Below are 19,959 nucleotides of genomic sequence, written 5' to 3' on the forward strand. Positions count from 1 at the left end.
CTGATTGAGCTACTCAGGTAAATAATTAAACTAGAAAGTCGGTGCACCATGAAAGAATGTTTATAGAGCTGTTATCTTCCAAGTAAACTCTTAAAGACCTGGTCATCTTTTACATCAGTAGCAGTCAATATTTAATCCTCACCTTATTTAGTCTCAACCAAGAATTTACAACTTTCAGATATCTTCACGAACCCTGGCTAACAAGTTGAATCAGCAATACAACATTTGGTTTAATTATTTATTTACTAAATACCTAACTAATCACGCAGAATTACATATACACAGAATGAATCATACATTGATGGACCTGGTGAACAGAGCCGATATAGAGGCTGGTTACACAAAGAAAACGGGCTGGGTTTGAGTGAAAGAGCGGGAAGACTGAGGAACAAAGGGAGAAGCGATGTCTCTATCATAAATACAGTATCTTATGCATTCTAAATTACCACCCATATGAAAAAGGAGAATGCAATAAATATTTATTCTGAGCTGCGCTTCGGTAGATTGGTCGTCAATGGAAGGCCGGTTTGTCCTTTGAAGAATGTCTCTTGGTGAACTGGAGCGTGGTAGAATGGATACTCTGTCCGTCCTCTCCTAGCCCACATTTAGCGACTGCTGCTAACTCAACGGCTAGGAGGTATCACTTCTGGAGTGAATAAGAGTTCAAAGTTCATACCAAGTTGCCATACTTTTAAGCTCATGGTATATTCTGGCCGGTATAGTCGAAATTCATCCTTTCGGCGTGTAGGTCATCACCTTCACATTGAAATTTGATGCCAATTGCGTTAGGTTCTTGCTGATGTTGGCTTAATTCTGTAGGTGGTGTTTGTCCTTTCAACGTGGAGATGGTAAGTCCTCACGTCCTTAGAACAGGTTATTATCTGAGCCCTTTTAACGTAGGACCGTCGCCCTAACGTCCTCGGAATAGAAAGTTACATTTTCGTCAAGGGGTTTATATAGGATTGGGAGAGAGGGCCGTGTTTCATAGTTGACAACCCAGGTCTGTTCACTTGGGCGGGGCCTCTGAGTGAGCAGAGTGGTGTTCTCCTGACAAACCGTTCTTTCATTAAGAAGCTAAAAATTACATTTAATCTTCTCACAAATAGTTTCATATTGCACAACAATTCCATGTGAATCTGATAACTAGAATGTGTAGATTTTCCGAGATACAGTTTATTTCGTCCTATCATCAGTAATCATGTCTCAGACATCAACTGAACTGACATCATATTCATTAAGTCCCAACGCATATTTTCAACTGGTTGGATTACCCAAATATGGTTCCGTTTCCCACCTTCTGATGTCACCAGACTCTCTACGTTAACAAAATGGATTTTCAATAGTCACATCGGTAGAGTAGAGAGAGGAAAAAGGTATTTATGGGGGTCATAAACCTCCCCCTCAGGCCAACATCATGACAAAGTCTACATGAAAATGTCTAAGAAAGCAACAAATTGGAAGTTTTGGAAAGTCAAAGTTGGTATGTATCGTCAAGTGAACATATATTTACAGTTAAACATAGATGGGGCCTGAGATCCTAGTGAACATATATTTACAGTAAAGATCCTAGTGAACATATATTTACAGTAAAGATCCTAGTGAACCTATATTTACAGTAAACATAGATGGGCCTGAGATCCTAGTGAACATATATTTACAGTTAAACATAGATGGGCCTGAGATCCTAGTGAACATATATTTACAGTAAAGATCCTAGTGAACCTATATTTACAGTAAACATAGATGGGCCTGAGATCCTAGTGAACATATATTTACAGTTAAACATAGATGGAGCCTGAGATCCTAATGAACATATATTGACAGTTAAACATAGATGGAGCCTGAGATCCTAATGAACATATATTTACAGTAAACATAGATGGGCCTGAGATCCTAGTGAACATATATTTACAGTAAAGATCCTAGTGAACCTATATTTACAGTAAACATAGATGGGCCTGAGATCCTAGTGAACATATATTTACAGTTAAACATAGATGGAGCCTGAGATCCTAGTGAACATATATTTACAGTTAAACATAGATGGGCCTGAGATCCTAGTGAACATATATTTACAGTTAAACATAGATGGAGCCTGAGATCCTAATGAACATATATTGACAGTTAAACATAGATGGAGCCTGAGATCCTAGTGAACATATATTTACAGTAAAGATCCTAGTGAACTTGTTCTTTAGGAGTGCACAATACACACTAGTATGGGTAGATTTCCTGGACAGATGAATCAAAGTCCTATTAGTTCATTTGTGTCCAGGAAAACAGGCCTATAAGTATATGGTATCTGTTGCTTTAAGTCATCATGACAGAGAAAGGTATGTCAACTTGGATAGAGACATACTATATCATGCTACTAATGATCCATCGACTTAGACCAGAGGTCGGTCATACTGTTCCTGTAGTGCCTCGGGTACTGCAGGAGTTTGTTCCAACTAGGCAAAACACCTGACCAATAGAGCTAATTGATTGGTTCGGGTGACCGCCTAAACTCAACACATCTACCTGGTCTTCCTGGTTGGTTAAATCAGAAACATGAAGTGGATCCAGGATCAGGTTTGCCTAGCGCTGTTTTCACTGTCTTTTCACTGTTGTTTTTATTTCTTTACTAACCTGTTGTTCCCCTAATACCTTTTTTTTCTCTAGCACTATTGGTTAGAGCCTGTAAGTCAGCATTTCAATGTGAGGTCTACTACACCTGTTGTATTCAGCATTTCACTGTAAGGTCTACTACACCTGTTGTATTCAGCATTTCACTGTCAGGTGTACTACACCTGTTGTATTCAGCATTTCACTGTAAGGTCTACTACACCTGTTGTATTCAGCATTTCACTGTGAGGTCTACTACACCTGTTGTATTCTGCATTTCACTGTGAGGTCTACTACACCTGTTGTATTCAGCATTTCACTGTGAGGTCTACTACACCTGTTATATTCAGCATTTCACTGTGAGGTCTACTACACCTGTTGTATTCTGCATTTCACAGTGAGGTCTAGTACATGTCGTGGAAATTTCCTGTATTTACCAAATCATGAGAGCAAACCACACACAAGTCAGAGTTAGTTATCACAAAGTCCATCTTTAATTATATGAGCTCCATCACAACCCTGTGACTCTCAGATCAATTCAGTGTCTATAAATTAATTCTTTGAGAGTACCTTACACATTGCAACTGAGATCCTTTATAGCAAAGACACACACATAGCCAGACCGCATAGGCCATAATCTATCGTTCAGCTTTGTCTCCTAAACTATGTTATTTTCTCAAACTCAGAACCATAAAACAAAACCTCACCAACAGGCATATATCAAATCCACCCCTCATTGACAAGATCACAGAGACACATTGACTGGCACATAGACATTGTGGAGCCAAGAGATACACGCTTGACCTCTCCCCTCTCTGCGGCCCAAGCAACTTAGTCCTGACAGAGAACAGATGACTGCAACCCGGCCACAGTATTATACAAAAACAAACGTTCTGATGAGAAGTAACTTACACACATATAATGAATATAAAACATCTTACCTATGTTACCAACTAATTCTGATTATTTCCCAACATACACCTGTTATATTCAGCATTTCACTGTAAGGTCTCCTACACCTGTTGTATTCAGCATTTCACTGTAAGGTCTACTACACCTGTTGTATTCAGCATTTCACTGTAAGGTCTACTACACCTGTTGTATTCAGCATTTCACTGTAAGGTCTACTACACCTGTTGTATTCAGCATTTCACTGTAAGGTCTACTACACCTGTTGTATTCAGCATTTCACTGTAAGGTCTACTACACCTGTTGTATTTAGCATTTCACTGTAAGGTCTACTACACCTGTTGTATTCAGCATTTCACTGTAAGGTCTACTACACCTGTTGTATTCAGCATTTCACTGTAAGGTCTACTACACCTGTTGTATTCAGCATTTCACTGTGAGGTCTACTACACCTGTTGTATTCAGTGCATGTGACAAATAAACTTTGATTTGATTTATACTGTCGATCAAAGTCTTGGATAAGTGCTGCTATCGGTCACCTATAAATACTTAATTTCAGCACCTTCATTATTAACAACACAATAAAGCACTGTGCCAATAATCTCTTAAAATCTTGAACCACAATCTTCCCTTCTTTTCACAGCAATTCAGCTATTTCTCCATTAATCTCTCTTTGATTTGCACATCCTCTCTCCTCACCTTCTCAAATCTCATTGCAGAAGAAAATAAGAGGAGAGGGACCTCTCTTCCAATAAGGCTGATCAGGAGGCAAGGAGATAGAATCACAGACAGACTAACTTCAGACACAACATCCTTCTTTCCCAAAACCCTTAATTCTTCCTTCTCCAGGCTACGAACAGGGCCGAGACACCCAGGACAGCAGCCCCCAGGAAGTGGTATCCCCCAGGAAGTGGTATCCCCCAGGAAGTGGTATCCCCCAGGAAGTGGTATCCCCCTCCTCTTCTGGCTCCCTCCCCCTCCTGTTTCTGCTTCAGCTCAGGGACAACGCTAGCCATCATGGCCTTGAGCATGACCTCTGCCTCCACAGCCTCCGGGAGAGGACAGTTATCAGTGGAGGAGCCGTTGACGATGGTGACAGAAGGAGAAGTGGCTGGAGGTGGAGGATCAGGATGTTTGGTTGATGGGCTTGCGGCTTGGCCGTTGATGATGGTGACAGAAGGAGAAGTGGCTGGAGGTGGAGGATCAGGATGTTTGGTTGAGGGGCTGGCGGCTTGGCCGTTGACGATGGTGACAGAAGGAGAAGTGGCTGGAGGTGGAGGATCAGGATGTTTGGTTGAGGGGCTGGCGGCTTGGCCGTTGACGATGGTGACAGAAGGAGAAGTGGCTGGAGGTGGAGGATCAGGATGTTTGGTTGAGGGGCTGGCGGCTTGGCCGTTGACGATGGTGACAGAAGGAGAAGTGGCTGGAGGTGGAGGATCAGGATGTTTGGTTGAGGGGCTGGCGGCTTGGCCGTTAACGATCATAATCAGATCCCGAGAGTCGTCAGACTTACTAACTGCTTTCCCCAGACTGTCCTCAGCTTGGTCGTGCCGGTTCGGACCAGACGACAGCTCAAGTTCTGTAGATCCAGAGAGAGGTGTGATCTGCGATCGGCTGTTGTGGTTCTGAACTGGTGGGAGGGTTTCAGACACACCTGCATCCTTATTACCCAGCATGCTCTGTGTTTGGCCTTCCTGATTCTGGATGTACGCGTCCTCAGACACATGAATTACATTGATCAGCACCTCCTGGTACGTGTCCTCCTCAGGCTCGTTACGGGACACGTGTTCCTCATGCTCCTGACATGGCAGAGGCGTTACACTAGTCAGAGGGCCTGGAACACTAGACAAGTGGTCTAGGACCACAGCAGGACAAGTCACAGCAGCAGGACAAGTCACAGCAGCAGGACAGATCACAGCAGCAGGACTCGTCACAGCAGTAGGACAGGTCACAGCAGCAGGACAGGTCACAGGAGCAGGACTCGTCACAGCAGCAGGACTCGTCACAGCAGTAGGACTTGTCACAGCAGCATGACAGGTCACAGCAGCAGGACAGGTCACAGCAGCAGGACAGGTCACAGCAGCAGGACAGGTCACAGGAGCAGGACTCGTCACAGCAGCCGGCTCAGGGTCCAACACTGACCGGCTATCCATCTGCAGAAGCCATGAGCCTCCTGAGTATGGCTGGTTCTCACTGAGGAGAACGTCAGGCTTGCTGAGCTCCCAGTTATCCTCATCCATGAAGGTATGCCCCGGGGACGAGGCTGGTGTCGTGACCGGGGAGAAGTGACGGCTCTCGGGGGGGCTCTGAGGCGGCACGGCGTGCTGGTCGTCTGCAGTCACCTGGAGGAGAGCTTTAAGTTCCCACTTCCCGTCAATGTTTTCAACTCTTCGCTGAAAATTCAAAACGTAGATGTGGTCAACAGATTTCATTTCATTAGTAAGATAAACTGAATTTAACTCTATCTAGTCAGTAAACATACAAAATCTAAAATCTACTATTCACCTGAGTTGCAGTTGGATCAGAGTCCTCTACTGGCCTCTGGTGGAAGGAGATCACTTTGGCTGTTGGTGGCGTGGCGTCCTGAACTGGACCTTTCTCAGGGGCCTGGACCGAGGCAGGGGCAGCAGCGGTGGGGGTGTATTCAGTTTGGGACAGGGTTGGCTTTAGATCTGACACAGGCAAGGTGAGAGTGGTTTCAGACAGGACTATATGAGATGGGTTATCCTCCAGAGATCCCGTTTCTACAGGACCAGGCTGGGAGGAGGCAGCGTTATCGGAGTGAGAGAGTGGAGGCTGTGGTTCAGAGACCACTGTGGGCTCCACTTTCACTGAGACAGGCAAAGGTGCTGCCTGGGTGGCTGTGACAGGTTTTACTGCTGCTTCGAGAGCCTGTGGAACTGGCTCTGGAGAGGCACCAGCGATGGGAGCCTCAACAACTGAACTTGTGGGGACTATTGGCTGGCCACCATCCTCCGGACAGGCAGCAATCTCAGGGCTGAGTGACTCTGAAGGTGGTGCTGGCTGAGCTGGGAGGACCATAGAAGATGTAGAGTCATCAGAGCTCTCTGAGATGGGCAGAGATGGGCTGGTAGGAGGAGCAGCAGGAGAACGATCTGGAGAAACAAAAGCAGATTGGACTTTTAAAAAGGAAACGAGTTGTGGTATATAAGAATAAGGCACATCAACATCGCCAACAGATTTACCCTCCATGTTATGTCTAAGATTTATCGTAATGGTGAAACCTGGTGGAAAATGTCCTGAGATGAATCAAGTGGACCAGTCGTTTACAGCATTTAATCAATTATATTATTTTAACTAGGCAAGTCAGTTAAAAACAAATTCTTATTTACAATGACGGCCTAGGAACAGTTGGGTAACTGCCTTGTTCAGGGGGCAGAACAATAGATGTTTACCTTGTCAGCTCAGGGATTCGATCTAGCAATCTTTCAGTTACTCTAACCACTAGGCTACCTGCCACCCCTAATAAATTCTGGCTCTGGGGAGCTTATAAAGCCCTTTATCCATCACCCTTATAAAGCCCTTTATACATCACCCTTATAAAGCCCTTTATACATCACCCTTATAAAGCCCTTTATACATCACCCTTATAAAGCCCTTTATACACCACCCTTATAAAGCCCTGTATACATCACCCTTATAAAGCCCTTTATACACCACCCTTATAAAGCCCTTTATACACCACCCTTATAAAGCCCTGTATACATCACCCTTATAAAGCCCTTTATACACCACCCTTATAAAGCCCTTTATACACCACCCTTATAAAGCCCTTTATACACCACCCTTATAAAACCCTTTATACATCACCCTTATAAAGCCCTTTATACACCACCCTTATAAAGCCCTGTATACATCACCCTTATAAAGCCCTTTATACACCACCCTTATAAAACCCTTTATACATCACCCTTATAAAGCCCTTTATACACCACCCTTATAAAGCCCTTTATACATCACCCTTATAAAGCCCTTTATCCATCACCCTTATAAAGCCCTTTATACATCACCCTTATAAAGCCCTTTATCCACCACCCTTATAAACCCCTTTATCCATCACCCTTATAAAGCTCTTTATACACCACCCTTATAAAACCCTTTATACATCACCCTTATAAAGCCCTTTATACATCACCCTTATAAAGCCCTTTATACATCACCCTTATAAAACCCTTTATCCATCACCCTTATAAAGCCCTTTATACACCACCCTTATAAAGCCTTTTATACACCACCCTTATAAAGCCCTTTATACACCACCCTTATAAAGCCCTTTATTCATCACCCTTATAAAGCCCTTTATACACCACCCTTATAAACCCCTTTATCCATCACCTTTATAAAGCCCTTTATCCATCACCCTTATAAAGCCCTTTATACATCACCCTTATAAAGCCCTTTATCCATCACCCTTATAAAGCCCTTTATACATCACCCTTATAAAACCCTTTATACATCACCCTTATAAACCCCTTTATCCATCACCTTTATAAAGCCCTTTATACACCACCCTTATAAAGCCCTTTATTCATCACCCTTATAAAGCCCTTTATACACCACCCTTATAAAGCCTTTTATACACCACCCTTATAAAGCCCTTTATACACCACCCTTATAAAGCCCTTTATTCATCACCCTTATAAAGCCCTTTATACACCACCCTTATAAACCCCTTTATCCATCACCCTTATAAAGCCCTTTATCCATCACCCTTATAAAGCCCTGTATACATCACCCTTATAAAGCCTTTTATACATCACCCTTATAAAGCCCTGTATACATCACCCTTATGAAGCCCTGTATACATCACCCTTATAAAGCCCTTTATCCATCACCCTTATAAAGCCCTGTATACATCACCCTTATAAAGCCCTGTATACACCACCCTTATAAAGCCCTTTATTCATCACCCTTATAAAGCCTTTTATACATCACCTTTATAAAGCCTTTTATACAACACCCTTATAAAGCCCTTTATACAACACCCTTATATAGCCCTTTATTCATCACCCTTATAAAGCCCTTTATACATCACCCTTATAAAGCCTTTTATACAACACCCTTATAAAGCCCTTTATACACCACCCTTATGAAGCCCTTTATTCATCACCCTTATAAAGCCTTTTATACATCACCCTTATGAAGCCCTTTATACATCACCCTTATAAAGCCCTGTATACATCACCCTTATAAAGCCCTGTGTACATCACCCTTATAAAGCCCTTTATACATCACCCTTATAAAGCCCTGTATACATCACCCTTATAAAGCCCTGTGTACATCACCCTTATAAAGCCCTGTATTCAGTGCTGTAAAGAGACCCAGTTTAAAACCCCAAAGAGTGAGAAATGCTGGTGCAGAGGCACAGTGGCTAGGAAAAACTCCCTAGAAAGGCAGGACCCTAGGAAGAAACCTAAAGAGGAACCGGGCTCAGAGAGGTTGAACAGTACCAACAAAAAAAGTAACTTTCACCTCTCGTCATATCCACAATTTTGAACGGAGTCACAGACAAAGGTACTAGTGTCCAGTGATGTTTTATCACAGACAAAGGTACTAGTGTCCAGTGATGTTTTATCACAGACAAAGGTACTAGTGGGGTGTCCTCGGATGGGGCCACAGTGTCTCCTGACCCCTCCTGTCTCAGCCTCCAGTATTTATGCTGCAGTAGTTTATGTGTCGGGGGGCTAGGGTCAGTTTGTTATATCTGGAGTACTTCTCCTGTCCTATTCGGTGTCCTGTGTGAATCTAAGTGTGCGTTCTCTAATTCTCTCCTTCTCTCTTTCTTTCTCTTTCTCGGAGGACCTGAGCCCTAGGACCATGCCTCAGGACTACCTGACATGATGACTCCTTGCTGTCCCCAGTCCACCTGGCCGTGCTGCTGCTCCAGTTTCAACTGTTCTGCCTTATTATTATTCGACCATGCTGGTCATTTATGAACATTTGAACATCTTGGCCATGTTCTGTTATAATCTCCACCCGGCACAGCCAGAAGAGGACTGGCCACCCCACATAGCCTGGTTCCTCTCTAGGTTTCTTCCTAGGTTTTGGCCTTTCTAGGTAGTTTTTCCTAGCCACCGTGCTTCTACACCTGCATTGCTTGCTGTTTGGGGTTTTAGGCTGGGTTTCTGTTCAGCACTTTGAGATATCATCTGATGTACGAAGGGCTATATAAATACATTTGATTTGATTTGATGTTTTATCACAGACAAAGGTACTAGTGTCCAGTGATGTTTTATCACAGACAAAGGTACTAGTGTCCAGTGATGTTTTATCACAGACAAAGGTCAGAGTGTCCAGTGTTGTTTCACTGTAAAGTCTGTTTTTTATTTGATTTTTACAACACACTTTAAAATAAAGTTTGATTTAATTTAATGGTGACTTACTGGTCTGGTTGTGCTTGGTCCACTCTGCCCTCAGTTCATCAGCCAGGTCCTGATGCTCCACCACCTCCAGAGCTAATATCAACTCTTCTGGCCAGTTCATTCTCTTCTGTACATAGTCCAGCAGGATCTGCATTGCAGCTGAGTTACCGACACAATTTTTCATGGCCTGGATCTCCTCCTAAGAATATGATGAATGAGAATATTTGAAAAACTAGAACTGCGCCACCCGGGAGGCTTTTTGTGGTCTTCCAAAAATCGGTATCTGCGTTGAAAAATCGTAATCGGTCGACCTGTAGTCCATACAGAAATGGTTTGTCGAGATCAATATGTAAGAACTTGACTGGCCTGCAAAGAGCCCTGACCTCAACCCCATCAAACTCCTTTGGGATGAATTGGAACGCCAACTGCGAACCAGGCCTAATCGCCCAACATCAGTGTCCGACCTCACTAATGCTTTTGTGGCTGAATGGAAGCAAAACCCTGCAGTAATGTTCCAACATCTAGTGGAAAGCTGTCATAGCAGTGAAGGGGGGACCAACTCCATATTAATCCCCATGATTTTGGAATCAGATATTGTCCACATACTTTTGGTCATGTAGTGTACCTGACTATACACAGCCATAACCAACCCATACCTGACTATACACAGCCATAACCAACCCTAACCCATACCTGACTAGACACAGCCATAACCAACCCTAACCCATACCTGACTATACACAGCCATAACTAACCCACACCCGAATAGACACAGCCATAACCAACCCATACCTGACTAGACACAGCCATAACCAACCCATACCTGACTAGACACAGCCATAACCAACCCATACCTGACTATTCACAGCCATAACCAACCCTAACCCATACCTGACTATACACAGCCATAACTAACCCATACCTGACTATACACAGCCATAACCAACCCTAACCCATACCTGACTAGACACAGCCATAACCAACCCTAACCCATACCTGACTAGACACAGCCATAACCAACCCACACCCGAATAGACACAGCCATAACCAACCCATACCTGACTAGACTCAGCCATAACCAACCCATACCTGACTAGACACAGCCATAACCAACCCATACCTGACTATTCACAGCCATAACCAACCCTAACCCATACCTGACTATACACAGCCATAACTAACCCATACCTGACTATACACAGCCATAACCAACCCTAACCCATACCTGACTATACACAGGCATAACCAACCCTAACCCATACCTGACTAGACACAGCCATAACCAACCCTAACCCATACCTGACTATACACAGCCATAACCAACCCTAACCCATACCTGACTAGACACAGCCATAACCAACCCTAACCCATACCTGACTATACACAGCCATAACTAACCCATACCTGACTATACACAGCCATAACCAACCCTAACCCATACCTGACTATACACAGGCATAACCAACCCTAACCCATACCTGACTAGACACAGCCATAACCAACCCTAACCCATACCTGACTATACACAGCCATAACCAACCCTAACCCATACCTGACTATACACAGGCATAACCAACCCTAACCCATACCTGACTATACACAGCCATAACCAACCCATACCTGACTAGACACAGCCATAACCAACCATTACCATGTATGTTAATAACCTGGTTTGCTAGAGGTTCCCAGGTCATTTGTTTTGGGGGGGGGGGGGTTCTTTAACCTGTATTTCCAGAAAATCATAGGAAATGTTCTTTAGTTGATGCATACAGTCTCTAAACAATCCATGTCTGGTTGGAAAAGTGTTTTTTGGAACGGGAAATCGCCTATTGCAGAGGCATTCAACTTTGACCCTAAGAGGTCCGGAACCAGCTGATTTTCTGTTCTACCTGATAAGTAATTGCACCCACCTGGTGTCCCAGGTCTAAATCAGTCCCTGATTAGAGGGGAATCACCCACCTGGTGTCCCAGGTCTAAATCAGTCCCTGATTAGAGGGGAATCACCCACCTGGTGTCCCAGGTCTAAACCAGTCCCTGATTAGAGGGGAATCACCCACCTGGTGTCCCAGGTCTAAACCAGTCCCTGATTAGAGGGGAATCACCCACCTGGTGTCCCAGGTCTAAATCAGTCCCTGATTAGAGGGGAATCACCCACCTGGTGTCCCAGGTCTAAATCAGTCCCTGATTGGAGGAGGAACACTGAAAAAATGCAGTGGAACTGGCTTCGAGGTCCAGAGTTCAGTTAGAGGGTCCTAAAACTTTGCGTATGCTTCCCAGTCGAAGCAGTTTGCTCATTCACTGAACAAAAATATAAACGCAACATGTAAAGTGTTGTTTCATGAGCTGAAATAAAAGATCCCAGAAATGTTCCATATACATAAAAAGCTTATTTCTCTCAAATGTTGTGCACGGATTTGTCATCCAAAACGACTGGCCCTAATCATGACATCCAAAACAACTGGCCCTAATCATGTCATCCAAAACAACTGGCCCTAATGTCATCCAAACAAGGATAATATCTTGCATTGAAGAAAGGGTAAATGCTAAGTGGGATTATTGGCACGTCAAACTGTGACATCACCCCATTGAAGTTAAAATCTTAAAATGGTTAAAGTAAGAGTTAAGGTCTGTCACGGCTTTCTTCTGTTGAAGGAGAGGCGGACCAAAACGCAGCGTGGTTATTTTGATACATCTTTAATAAAGATGAAAATAGAACAATATACAAAAACAAGAACCGTGAAAAAACAAAAACAGCCCTATCTGGTGTAACAAACACAAAGACAGGAACAATCACCCACAAAACCCAACACAAAACAGGCTACCTAAATATGGCTCCCAATCAGAGACAATGACTAACACCTGCCTCTGATTGAGAACCATATCAGGCCCAAACACAAAAACAGACAAACAAGACATCCAACATAGAATGCCCACTCAGATCACACCCTGACCAAACAAAACATAGAAACATACAAAGCAAACTATGGTCAGGGTGTGACAGTACCCCCCCCCCCCCCCCCCTCCCCAAGGTGCGGACTCCGGCCGCAAAACCTGAACCTATTGGAGAGGGTCTGAGTGGGCATCTGTCCGCGGCGGCGGCTCTGGTGCTGGACGTGGCCCCCACTTCACCATAGTCTTAGTCCGCCCCATTGTCCGCTTCCGTGGCCTCCTAACCACGGCGACCCTTCTAAATGAACCCACTAGACTGAGGGGCAGCTCGGGACAGAGGGGCAGCTCGGGACAGAGGGGCAGCTCGGGACAGAGGGGCAGCTCGGGACAGAGGGGCAGCTCGGGACAGAGGGGCAGCTCGGGACAGAGGGGCGGAAGCTCTGGCGCCTCTGGGCTGAGGGTCAGCTCGGGACAGAGGGGCGGAAGCTCTGGCGCCTCTGGGCTGAGGGGCTCTGGCGCCTCTGGGCTGAGGGGCTCTGGCGCCTCTGGGCTGAGGGGCTCTGGTGCCTCTGGGCTGAGGGGCTCTGGCGCCTCTGGGCTGAGGGGCTCTGGCGCCTCAGACTCCGGCAGTGCCGGACAGGCGGGAGACTCCGGCAGCGCCGGACAGGCGGGAGACTCCGGCAGCGCCGGACAGGCGGGAGACTCCGGCAGCGCCGGACAGGCGGGAGCACCTGTAGGAATGAGACGGAGAGACAGCCTGGTGCGGGGGGCTGCCACCGGAGGGCTGGTGCGTGGAGGTGGTACCGGATAGACTGGACTGTGCAGGCGCACTGGAGCTCTTGAGCACCGAGCCTGCCCAACCTTACCTGGTTGAATGCTCCCGGTCGCCCTGCCAGTGCGGCGAGGTGGAATAGCACGCACTGGGCTATGCAGGCGAACCGGGGACACCATGCACAAGGCTGGTGCCATGTAAGCCGGCCCAAGGAGACGCACTGGAGACCAGATGCGTAGAGCCGGCTTCATGGCACTTGGCTCGATGCCCACTCTAGCCCGGCCGATACGCGGAGCTGGTATGTACCGCACCGGGCTATGCACCCGCACTGGGGACACCGTGCGCTCCACAGCATAACACGGTGCCTGCCCGGTCACTCTCGCCCCCCGGTAAGCACAGGAAGTTGGTGCAGGTCTCCTACCTGGCTTCGCCACACTTCCTGTGTGCCAAACCCCCAATACATTTTTGGGGCTGCCTCTCGGGCTTCCAGCCGCTCTGCCGTGCTAGCTCCTCATAGTGCCGCCTCTCTGCTTTACCTGCCTCCAGCTCGGCTTTGGGGCGGCAATATTCCCCTGGCTCTGCCTTCCTTTCCCGTCTAGGATCTCCTCCCAAGTCCATTTCTCCAAATAGTGCAGCCTCTCCCACTGCTGCACCTGCCTCTGTTGCTTCTCCTGCTGCCTCTGTTTACCACGCCGCTTGGTTCTTGGTTGGTGGGTGATTCTGTCACGGCTTTCTTCTGTTGAAGGAGAGGCGGACCAAAACGCAGCGTGGTTATTTTGATACATCTTTAATAAAGATGAAAATAGAACAATATACAAAAACAAGAACCGTGAAAAAACAAAAACAGCCCTATCTGGTGTAACAAACACAAAGACAGGAACAATCACCCACAAAACCCAACACAAAACAGGCTACCTAAATATGGCTCCCAATCAGAGACAATGACTAACACCTGCCTCTGATTGAGAACCATATCAGGCCCAAACACAAAAACAGACAAACAAGACATCCAACATAGAATGCCCACTCAGATCACACCCTGACCAAACAAAACATAGAAACATACAAAGCAAACTATGGTCAGGGTGTGACAGTACCCCCCCCCCCAAGGTGTGAACTCCGGCCGCAAAACCTGAACCTATTGGGGAGGGTCTGGGTGGGCATCTGTCCGCGGTGGCAGCTCTGGTGCTGGACGTGGCCCCCACTTCACCATAGTCTTAGTCCGCCCCATTGTCCGCTTACGTGGCCTCCTAACCACGGCGACCCTTCTAAATGAACCCACTGGACTGAGTGGCAGCTCGGGACAGAGGGGCAGCTCGGGACAGAGGGGCAGCTCGGGACAGAGGGGCAGCTCGGGACAGAGGGGCAGCTCGGGACAGAGGGGCGGAAGCTCTGGTGCCTCTGGGCTGAGGGGCAGCTCGGGACAGAGGGGCGGAAGCTCTGGCGCCTCTGGGCTGAGGGGCCCTGGCGCCTCTGGGCTGAGGGGCAGCTCGGGACAGAGGGGCGGAAGCTCTGGCGCCTCTGGGCTGAGGGGCCCTGGCGCCTCTGGGCTGAGGGGCCCTGGCGCCTCTGGGCTGAGGGGCTCTGGCGCCTCTGGGCTGAGGGGCTCTGGTGCCTCAGACTCCGGCAGCGCCGGACAGGCGGGAGACTCCGGCAGCGCCGGACAGGCGGGAGACTCCGGCAGCGCCGGACAGGCGGGAGACTCCGGCAGCGCCGGACAGGCGGGAGACTCCGGCAGCGCCGGACAGGCGGGAGCACCTGTAGGGATGAGACGGAGAGACAGCCTGGTGCGGGGGGCTGCCACCGGAGGGCTGGTGCGTGGAGGTGGTACCGGATAGACCGGACTGTGCAGGCGCACTGGAGCTCTTGAGCACCGAGCCTGCCCAACCTTACCTGGTTGAATGCTCCCGGTCGCCCTGCCAGTGCGGCGAGGTGGAATAGCCCGCACTGGGCTATGCAGGCGAACCGGGGACACCATGCGCAAGACTGGTGCCATGTAAGCCGGCCCAAGGAGACGCACTGGAGACCAGATGCGTAGAGCCGGCTTCATGGCACTTGGCTCGATGCCCACTCTAGCCCGGCCGATACGCGGAGCTGGTATGTACCGCACCGGGCTATGCACCCGCACTGCGGACAAAGTGCGCTCCACAGCATAACACGGTGCCTGCCCGTGTACGTACTATTTATGTAGGTCTACATGTCTACGTAGGTCTACGTAGGCTTATAGACTACTAGAGCTATCCTCGTGTTATAGTTGACAGCTGCTATCTGTCTATCTTGTTGTTTGAACTTCAGATCGACCCTTTAAAGTTGACAGTCAAATCTATCTACCAGGTGGATTTAATCCCCAGAGTGTCTGAGCGAGGAGACGCACAAGGGACAGGAGTCCTGAGCAGAAGAAGGAATAGGAGTCCTGAGCAGCAGAATGGACAGGAGTCCTGAGCAGCAGAATGGACAGGAGTCCTGAGCAGCAGAATGGATAGGAGTCCTGAGCAGCAGAATGGATAGGAGTCTCTGCTTAAACTGCCACACACCAGCACTGTCACACACACACACACACACACACACACACACACACACACACACACACACACACACACACACACACACACACACACACACACACACACACACACACACACACACACACACACACACACACACACACACACACACACACACCTCTGTGGCCATTGTTGGGTGGTCAAAACCTTTACAACGTATGTAGAAATACAAGTTTCCAGAGTTAAGAAGCAGGAATGTGTCTGTCAGGAGCAACAAAGGCAGAGTTCTTTCAGGAGAAACAAAGGCAGATTTCTGTCAGGACAAACTAAGGTAGAGCTCTGTCAGGAGAAACAAAGGCAGAGCTCTGTCAGGAGAAACAAAGGCAGAGCTCTGTCAGGAGAAAGGCAGAGCTCTGTCAGGAGAAACAAAGGCTGAGCTCTGTCAGGAGAATGTCCTCTATTCTAAAACACGAGGTCATCACAACCCTGGATCACCTAGTTCCCTGTTCAGGTGTGTAAGGGACATTACTGTTTAGAAGAGCCACAATACATGATTGATAAGGCCTACAATATTGTCTGAGTAAATAGTCATTATGCCAAGTTCCTCGGCGTACACATCACGGACAAACTGAATTGGTCCACCCACACAGACAGCTTTGTGAAGGAGGCGCAGCGGGCGCCTCTTCAACATCAGGAGGCTGAAGAAATTCGGCTGGTCACCAAAAACACTCACAAACTTCTACAGATGCACAATCGAGAGCATCCTGTCGGGCTGTATCACCGCCTGGTACGGCAACTGCTCCGCCCACAACCGTAAGGCTCTCCAGAGGGTAGTGAGGTCTGCACAACGCATCACCGGGGGCAAACTACCTGCCCTCCAGGACACCAACACCACCCGATGTCACAGGAAGGCCATAAAGATCATCAAGGACAACAACCACCCGAGCCACTGCCTGTTCACCCCACTATCATCCAGAAGGCGAGGTCAGTACAGGTGCATCAAAGCTGGGACCGAGAGACTGAAAAACAGCTTCTATCTCAAGGCCATCAGACTGTTAAACAGCCATCACTAACATTGAGTGGCTGCTGCCAACATACAGACGCAACTCCAGCCACTTTAATAATGGAAATTTATATTTAAAAAATTATCACTAGCCACTTTAAACAATGCCACTTAATATAATGTTTACATACCCTACATTACTCATCTCATCTGTATATACTGTACTCTATACCATCTACTGCATCTTGCCTATGTCGTTCTGTACAATCACTCATTCATATATCTGTACATATTCTTTATCCCTTAACACTTGTGTGTATAAGGTAGTAGTTTTGGAATTGTTAGTTAGATTACTTGTTGGTTATTACTGCATTGTCGGAACTAGAAGCACAAGCATTTCGCTACACTCACATTAACATCTGCTAACCATGTGTATGTGACAAATAAAATTGGATTTGATTTGAAAGAGTAGACTAGTCTTATTGAGGTGGCAGGTAGCCTAGTGGTTAGAGTGTAGAGGTGGCAGGTAGTCTAGTGGTTAGAGTGTAGAGAAGGCAGGTAGTCTAGTGGTTAGAGTGTAGAGGAGGCAGGTAGACTAGTGGTTTGAGTGTAGGGGATGCAGGTAGCCTAGTGGTTAGAGTGTAGAGGTGGCAGGTAGCCTAGTGGTTAGAGTGTAGAGGTGGCAGGTAGCCTAGTGGTTAGAGTGTAGAGGTGGCAGGTAGCCTAGTGGTTAGAGTGTAGAGGTGGCAGGTAGCCTAGTGGTTAGAGTGTAGGGGAGGTAGGTAGCCTAGTGGTTAGAGTGTAGAGGAGGCAGGTAGCCTAGTGGTTAGAGTGTAGAGGTGGCAGGGTAGCCTAGTGGTTAGAGTGTAGAGGTGGCAGGTAGCCTAGTGGTTAGAGTGTAGAGGAGGCAGGGTAGCCTAGTGGTTAGAGTGTAGAGGTGGCAGGTAGCCTAGTGGTTAGAGTGTAGAGGAGGCAGGTAGCCTAGTGGTTAGAGTGTAGAGGTGGCAGGTAGCCTAGTGGTTAGAGTGTAGAGGTGGCATGTAGCCTAGTGGTTAGAGTGTAGAGGTGGCAGGTAGCCTAGTGGTTAGAGTGTAGAGGAGGCAGGTAGCCTAGTGGTTAGAGTGTAGAGGAGGCAGGTAGCCTAGTGGTTAGAGTGTAGAGGTGGCAGGTAGCCTAGTGGTTAGAGTGTAGAGGAGGCAGGGTAGCCTAGTGGTTAGAGTGTAGAGGAGGCAGGTAGACTAGTGGTTAGAGCATTGGACTAGGAACCTGAATGGTTGCCAGATCGAATCCCTGAGCTGACACGGTAAAAAGCTGTCGTTCTGCCCCCTGAACAAGGCAGTTAATTTAGATATCTTCTCTACTGTTCCTAGGCCGTCATTGAAAATAAGAATTTGTTCTTAAACGGGTCGGCCCATCTCTGGTCTTTTCAACGAACTCACTGTGAACATGGACTGATTATTATCCTTCAAATCTATGTTTATTATTTAGTCAGGGATATATTGAAAATGTTTCACGACATTTAGGCTGCAATGAATTATCTCTCTGACTGTTACCTTTATGTAATTATGCAAGTCAGTTAATGTGGACTGTTGGTGTATTGGATGTTGTTATTTCATTTTTTTGTCAGTAGCACTTTTGTTAACTGTGGAGCTGAAGAAAAATTAACTGCATTTTATAGTGCCTGAAGATATGCATTTCAGTAAAAAAAAATTAAAAACTAAACGTAAACAAAGCCTAAATTGAGATCGGGTAGATTTCCCGGCAACAATGTATACTTTAGAGGTAATAATGTATTTAGCAGAATTGTAATGAAACAGCAAGGAGCAGGTCGCGAACCCTCAACCTTCTGGCCCGAAGTCCAGCTCGCTATCGACTGTGCCCCAAAAGCATCGAGTCGATACCCCCGCTAAAAATAAACCCAGGGTCGTTACAGTATGTATCCCAGTGACTGACTACTATGGCGTTCTTTTCTCTTGAATTCTTTCCTCGTTCAGCTTTCTGCCCAAATCCAGGAAATACCGTGTCGACAATTGCGCTCCATTCAACGATGGAGAACTGTAAAAACAATGCTGGATATTGTGACAGTGAGAAATATACAACTGTCTTACCTTTCGGTGGCAGAAGTTCGGCATCGGCAAATACTTCTTCTACTTCGGTGGGGTCTATCGGCGGTTGGCATCCAACGTTATGGTGCATGACCGCCACCTACTGTACTGGAGTGTGGGCCAGAGACATGGAGGAACGACATCCTACCTGCCAGCCCCGTGCTCACCTCTTCATCAAACCCTTTTCCTCCCCCAATTATCTCCTAAAATGACATACCCAAATCTAACTACCTGTAGCTCAGGAACAGAAGCAAGGATATGCATGTTTGTGGAAATGTGAAATTAATGTTGGAGAATATTACACAATAGATCTGGTAAAAGATAATGCAAAGAAAAAAACTATTTTTTTTGTTTTGTTCCATCATCCTTGAAATGCCAGAGAAAGGCAATAATGTATTTTAGCAATTTAGGGGCAATTTAGATGTTGGTGTCTAGATGGCAGTAGTGTATGTGCAAAGTTTTAGACTGATCCAATTAACCATTGCATTAATATTCAAAATGTTGTATCAAGTCTGCCCAAATGTGCCTAATTGGTTAATTGATACATGTTCAAGTACATAACTGTGCACTCTCCTCAAACAATAGCATGTTATTATTTCACTGTAATAGCTACTGTAAATTGGACAGTGCAGTTAGATTAACAATAATTGAAGCTCCCAGCCTTAATCTACTGGCTGTGTCCCACCCTTAATCTACTGGCTGTGTATCAGCCCTTAATCTACTGGCTGTGTCCCACCCTTAATCTACTGGCTGTGTCCCAGCCTTAATCTACTGGCTGTGTCCCACCCTT

At 46.7% G+C, this 19,959-nt stretch overlaps 1 protein-coding gene across 1 annotated transcript; it reads right to left on the reverse strand.

The window, feature by feature from the left end:
* Positions 1–3,075: 3,075 nt before the first annotated feature.
* LOC139383457 (proline-rich protein 36-like) lies at positions 3,076–19,228 on the reverse strand. Its single transcript, XM_071128004.1, has 5 exons — positions 19,084–19,228; positions 9,918–10,128; positions 6,019–6,629; positions 3,624–5,906; positions 3,076–3,585 (listed from the first exon to the last, which is right to left on the reverse strand). The coding sequence occupies exons 2-4, from the start codon at positions 10,078–10,080 to the stop codon at positions 4,344–4,346; spliced, it is 2,337 nt and encodes a 778-aa protein (XP_070984105.1). The 5' UTR covers positions 10,081–10,128; positions 19,084–19,228; the 3' UTR covers positions 3,076–3,585; positions 3,624–4,343.
* Positions 19,229–19,959: the final 731 nt, after the last annotated feature.

Source organism: Oncorhynchus clarkii, chromosome 25 (assembly GCF_045791955.1).
Source record: "Oncorhynchus clarkii lewisi isolate Uvic-CL-2024 chromosome 25, UVic_Ocla_1.0, whole genome shotgun sequence".
Taxonomy (NCBI): domain Eukaryota; kingdom Metazoa; phylum Chordata; class Actinopteri; order Salmoniformes; family Salmonidae; genus Oncorhynchus; species Oncorhynchus clarkii.